General features: G+C 30.1%; 1 protein-coding gene across 1 annotated transcript; it reads right to left on the bottom strand.

Moving 5' to 3' along the window:
- Positions 1-217: 217 nt before the first annotated feature.
- On the bottom strand, positions 218-595 carry TRIADDRAFT_32926 (uncharacterized protein; the record flags this gene model as incomplete). Its single annotated transcript, XM_002117684.1, has 1 exon — positions 218-595. A coding segment is annotated over one exon (378 nt), but the record flags the coding sequence as incomplete, so codon positions are not given.
- Between the last annotated feature and the right edge of the window lie 6253 nt (positions 596-6848).

The raw sequence follows: 6848 nt of genomic DNA on the forward strand, positions 1-6848 counted from the left end.
GTGACGCTTTACTGGAAACTTTACCATTTTTCTTATAATGCTTCATATGATAGTAAATAGCAGCATAGATTAATAATGTTAAGATAAAAGGGATGGCGTGTGTTAGAGTTTGTGACATGTAATAACCTCTCGCGAATGGACCTGAATCATTCCATTTAGGCCGACACTGATTCACTGCAATTGCATCCTGTGAGAACATATCGACGTGCATCTTCATAAATAATGGTGCATTCGACGCAATTGCTAATAACCATACAATGAAAATGACAATAAATGCTCCTCTTTCATGCAATTGTTGTCTTAGTGGATGAACGATAGCCACATAGCGAGCAGCAGCCATGGCTAACATTTGAAATATAGATACTGTGAACAAGATTTTTTCAGCGGCAGGCATAATGAAACATAGAAATGCACCTAATGGCCAGCGCACAAAGATATAAGCACATAGACGATAAGGGATAACTAACAAGGCAATAAAGAAGTCTGCTATGGCTAAATTGCAGATAAAGATATTGGTCACATTTTTTAATCTTCCGGTTGTATTTTGCGTGACCACAATTAGTAACGTTAAATTACCTAAAATAGCCAAGATCATGGTAGTCGCGTATAAACTGGTAAAGAGTATAATTTCCCATACTCTTGCACCTAACCAGATGTCCATTATCAAATCGAGTGGTATGTATCTCTTAATGAGGATTAAACACTTTTTTAACGTTGAAAACTACTTGACTATAGTAATTTTTTGGCAAGACTTATTAATGATTTAAGTAGCTTTTAACTTGTCATCAAAATGATAGTAACGCTTTTATAATATTGACATCCAAATCTTGGCAATAATTGATGGTGGTATAAGAATTTCTATTCCGATCGGATTAAATTTATAAATAGCTTTAAATTCGAATTGAAAACATCAACGCAAATTGATAGTAGTTAAATTTATATTTAGACTGAATCAACACATAAGCAATCTCATATTTCTGATTTGGCGCACAGCTACTCAATACAGTACGTTGCTTTAGCGAAGATCGCTGTTGATAAAACGTACGTTATTTACCTTTTCAGCGTTAGTATTTCTACTGGTTCGCTTTTAACCAAGTCCGACCTAAAAGATATCAATTGATTGATTCAAAAACGAAGGGATAAGATAAATTTATTAAAAAATGCTTTATTTTAGATTTGAATGAAAATTTAAATCCAAGTAAAGCTCTGATCAAGCCTTAAATAATCAAGACACAGCAATTCAACTTACTTTATGACAAATTATCTATGTAATCTATACTTTTGATAAATCAAGTATAAGTGAACAGGAAGATTGGATTTTATTCGTTGATTTTAGATAGAGTCTAACAAGGTTATGTCAGTTTGTCTGAAAGGGTTTTGTTTCAAATGATCTGTCTTAAGACGGTTGCACCTATTTCTATCGGAATGAAATAGGGCAATTTTACTTCAAAGTGGAGATGACGGATGTTTACCATCGCTTGGGTTATCTATTTACAAATAAAATAGGCATGATGTTGACGTTATAGTTGACTCAATACAACTTTGAAGCTATCAATAGCAATCAGGGGCTGTATATGTTAATACAAGTAGAAGTGCGTCAACAAGCAGACGTGGAGAATAGGTATTGTTATAAATTGATTGTATAATTCGTTTACCACTTGAGTCAATTCTTAAACCTCTTTTGCGATAAGTTACAATTGATTTAAGTTGTTTATTTCAATATCCAATAGCATTGATAGCCATCAATAGGATTGGAACTAATCTATTGTCGTGATATAGTGCTGAGAAAAACGTTGATCGTCATCAATACCAATTTCTCTGTTTTATACTAAACATTGGGCTCATATCGATCAGGCATCAAATTGTAAATTTATGAATTCATTTTAACTATACTTTTATTTCCTTCTCTTGCCCTTATTGACAAGGATGTATTATCTAGTATTTAAGACGTAATCAATTGTGACGCTATAATGCAAGTATGCTGTAACACTGACAAGTTCAAAGCAAGCAGATGTATTAAAATTATAAAAACAATAAGTTAAATGGTAGTTGATTGTCATTTGCGATTTAACTCCACTATATTAAGCTAATGCACTCATAGTAGCTTGCACGCAAAATAGTAACTAGATTCACATTTCATTGACAATATGAAATAGATCACTTACTATTTAATTCTAAATGATGTGTACAGTGCGGCATGTAAAGAATACATCCATTTTAATTCATAGAAAAACTCCTTACTACGCGCATATATAGTATTAGCTCTAAGTATTCTAGAAAGAGAAACAGATAAACTTGACTTCTTATATTTAGTTATGCTGACTATACGATATCGGCTACTTGTCTGGGGGTATGATATTGGATAAGTTTATAATTTATAACTAATCGCTTGATAACACCTAATGAAAGTAGCTATGACTTGCTCGATGGAAAACATTGCATACACTTTTATTAGTTTTGCTGATACATTTACAAAGCTAGCGTAGTTTAGATATACAAATCATAAAGTAATAAACTTTATCGTAAACTATCCTAAGTTTATAAGACCTAACCTAATAATTTATAAATTGACTGATGTAAAACATTTATTAGCATTCATATAGATTAATGGCGGTCTATTCTGTCTAAAATTGCTTTTATTTCCGATGATATATTATCATCATAAATCTTTCTAACATGATTACGTTTATTAATGTGTAGCGTCTTTAAATTATATTAACGGCAATAGTTCTAGTTAGAAGGAAAGCCTTTATTTCCCTAACTTAGCTTACTTCTATCGAACTGCTATCCCATTTTTTACATAATAATCTTTCTATAACATATAGTCTTGATGATATTTAAGTGCATCAATAGCAGAAAAAACTTAGAGGATGTGAGTATGCCTAAGACTACTCATGTTAAGATTTACTCAAGATAGTTCTATATACATTGCGTATTAATGAATAATTTCTTCGTTCGTATTATCCTATTTATCTATAATATTGATGGTAAAATAATGAATTGCTTCATTAGTATCTTATTAAACGATTTCTACACTCAATTTGCTAACTGAATAAAAACCTGAGGCGGATTCAAGGAAAACCTAAAAAGGAAGTAGATGTCTTCGGTCTAATGATTTTCAATTTGCAAAATTCTATCATTGAGATGATGTAATTAATAGCTCACTATGACCCTAGTAGTTAGGGCAATACGAATCAATGCAATAATTCTTAGACAGATCGCTTTATGGAGATTTATGCTGATATACAGTTCGTTAATATCGACCAGATTAATTCTGCAAAATATTATTATCTCAATTTTAGTCTGTAAAAGATTTTGTTTATGTTGAGTGTAGAAACTTAGGATGCACAGACTAATAATTTTGAAATTTCGCCCAAGAAACTCTTTAAATATTATGATGTATAAGGGCTATTAATTATTTTCGAATAAAACCATCAAAAATCAATGGTAAACATACCTTGCAAATATCCTAAAGTACTTAAAAGTGATAATAAATATTTCAATTTTTGATCGCAAGAAATCATGTTGACAAAAATCCTACTGAAAATTTCGATTTTTGACAGAAGGTAAATGATATATCTATTACTGGTCAGAAGTTATTTGTCAGTTTATCTTAAGTATATTTCGATTATAAGTCAGTTTACTGATCAATATCTAATTTCAATTTCTGTTGATATTCATATAGTATGTGTGTTTACGAGTTAAAGCTAAAATAAGCTGATTCTTTGATATTTATGAAAAAATCAATTCATGCTAATCATCATTACTCCGTAAAAAAGCTTTTACATTCCATAGGATTGGGTTCCTAGCAGAGCCTTACGCACATATTTAGGACAGTAAATATCCTGTAGGTAATGTAGGATGGTTGACTGATTTACGACCTTCGTGACAGGAAGGTTTGTAACAATGATTATTAAAATATTAAACAAAGATAGTAATAATACTCCGCGAATTAAGGTAATCGCACATCAAATCGAGGCATAATTTTTGTTAAAGTCTCTAAATTTTAGTACACAACTATTATTTCACATTTTAAAGGTATTTGTTGAAGACAATCTAATATATAAATACGTATAGAGAAAATAATAAGTCATTTCGGGATATTAATTAGTGCTTTTGTAGAATAATAGGAAAATTGACGAGCTTTGGGTTCAATTTGTAATGGAAGAAATTATAAGAAAGCCAACAAACTGATGTAATTAAAATTCCATATGCCCGACAATGAATCCTTTGCGAGCATGATCAAAACGTTTCGTACACCGCGGAAGAACCTTTCTTTCTTATTATTACTTTATTAACCATAGAATAGATACTATCAAATTCTGGCTAATATTTTTGTGTATAATACTAATACTAATATTTTTGTATATAATACAATATTAAAATGACTTTAATACAATGTAAAACCAACAGGGATTCTAAATTAGATATAAAGAACTTCTAACATTTTCTTAAAATTGAGTCAAACTGATACGAAAGAATTTAAATTTCAGATAAAAGAGAGATGCAAACATTTATGTATTCCTGAATCTTAGTTCATAGTCTATAGTAAATTTCATAGATGATTAACGATAGATTACAACGTTAGTTTGGAATTATAACTCGTAAACGTGATTATTAGTACCTTCCAGCTAGTCAATGATAAATAAAAAAATTTTATATCGCCTATTTGTTAATAAAAGCAATAAAGTCATCAAAATATCACAAAAGTAAATATTGCTGTATGCTATGCTAATAATCACAGTGTTGATATCGGAAACAGAAGGCCTTATTATGTTTGTTCACTATCTGCATTTAATTGATTACGATTACAAACACATAATTTAGCTTAGAATTAACACGCAACGTTCTACAAAATTTAAAGTATTTTCCTTATTCACGAATAGTAATAGAAGATTTATAAGCACGCAAGTTATCGATAGCAAATTTCATCTAGACTTTCATTTCTTGCATAAACGAATTAATAGCGAAGAAATGAAGTACAGTCAAGGCGCTAAGTTTGAAAACAATTAATGCTGTACTTGATATTAGGACGGAAATCAAAAAATAGTTAAATACTCTAGGATAGCCAACTTCGCACTACTGATTAAATAAGCTGAAAAGTAATAACTTTATGAAGAATATGGAAATATATTGTCTACAGTTGAAAGTGCAACATGCCGATCAACGAGAGAAAAACAATGAAAATTGTTGACGCATTAATATGAAACCGTAACAATACACTAAATATTCTAGAAATTGAAAATAAGGTTAATAGATTTCAATGACGTCCAATAAAGGAACAGAAACGGTATGTATTTTTTTAGGAATTATGTACAAACAACGTGCAATAGTCAACTAGTCAATAACAATAATTAATTAAATCCGTAGTTAGGGTGGGCCCAACTAGTAATCAGTCTGGAATTGAAATATTATTGTTCTATAACCTCAGCAAACATAATTAACTGTTCTTTATGTTGAAAATATAGCAAAATTCAGAAGAGGCAATAAAAAATTCATTCACTTTGGATACGGCAATAATTTCTATTGCGTATGTTAAACTAATATTAATTGAAGACCGGAACCTTTAAATTTAATATATAGATAATAACCAGTGTTTGAAGTGCTTAGATTAGGATTACTGTCATTATTCATATAACATCTTGGTTGAGTTTAGTAAAATTAATTAATCGTATATGTGCCTTTAAATTCGTGAATGTAAAAAATGAATGTGTAAATAAGATTTGCATCTTCAAGAAGAGCCTGTGAAGTTTCATCTTTATGAATAGAATATTTCATTGAAGTATATTAGTTTTTTTAATATTCAAAAAGATTAGATTTGTACTAGCCACTTTTACGTAACTGAGTTATTAAGAGGAATCAGAGAAGAAACTAATATTTTATATATAAAAATGAACTGAGATGCAAGAACTTTTCGAATACGGTATGATCGAAGTCTCATCCTTACGAATGAAAATTTATGTTACATTGCTAAAATATTTATCGATTTAAGCCAATTATATTGACTGCAATTCCTATTAATTTTTAAATTTAGCAATGATACAATCAATTCTTTATAATATATGGTACGGCAGTCTCTATAGATTGATATGATTCAGTATATTACATGTTCAGCTTGACATGGTTTTTTAAGTCGCTAAACAAAATACTGCACTATGTTTAATGTTATTTTCAAGTCTCTAACGACTGAAACTGTCACCCAGTAACTACGGCTATAAATTCCTACTGAATTTAATCATGATTAAGCGTACCTCTTTCTTCCTTTTATATCATGCTCGAATAAATATCGTATGGATTTATGGGATTAACGTATGCCTACTGCTATAATATGATCATTGTGACCAACTAAATTACAGCCATAGCGCTTTTTGTGTAACTATTTAGGGATAAAATAATCTTTACGTAATTATGCAAAGTGAAGATGTTTCATGATGTGGGTAAAAATTTGCATGATTATTACATAATATAAATTTCAAAGTTAATATCTAGTTTGACTTGTGAAACCAGTCTTGTGTGTCTGGGAAACGGCTCCTAAGAGAACATGGCCCCTAAATTTATTTTCTTTATAACTTAAATGTAATCTTCGAGCTATTCCCATTTTCCACAATTCTCAAGCAAAATAAATAAATCATATTTTTCAATTACTCGAAACAAACACTCCCTGAAATAGTTTTCTGAGCTATGATTAAAATGCAGTAAAATCAGATTAGACCGATAGAATCACTTGGAAACTATCATGATTTCTTTCCACATTTTTGTCAATAGTAAAGAATCGAATTTGTTGACTAAAACTTTATTAGACTGACAAGCAGTCACATTATATATGTTTATGGCAAAGATTATCAAAG

Source organism: Trichoplax adhaerens, genomic scaffold (assembly GCF_000150275.1).
Source record: "Trichoplax adhaerens TRIADscaffold_27 genomic scaffold, whole genome shotgun sequence".
Classification (NCBI taxonomy): Eukaryota; Metazoa; Placozoa; class Uniplacotomia; order Trichoplacea; family Trichoplacidae; genus Trichoplax; species Trichoplax adhaerens.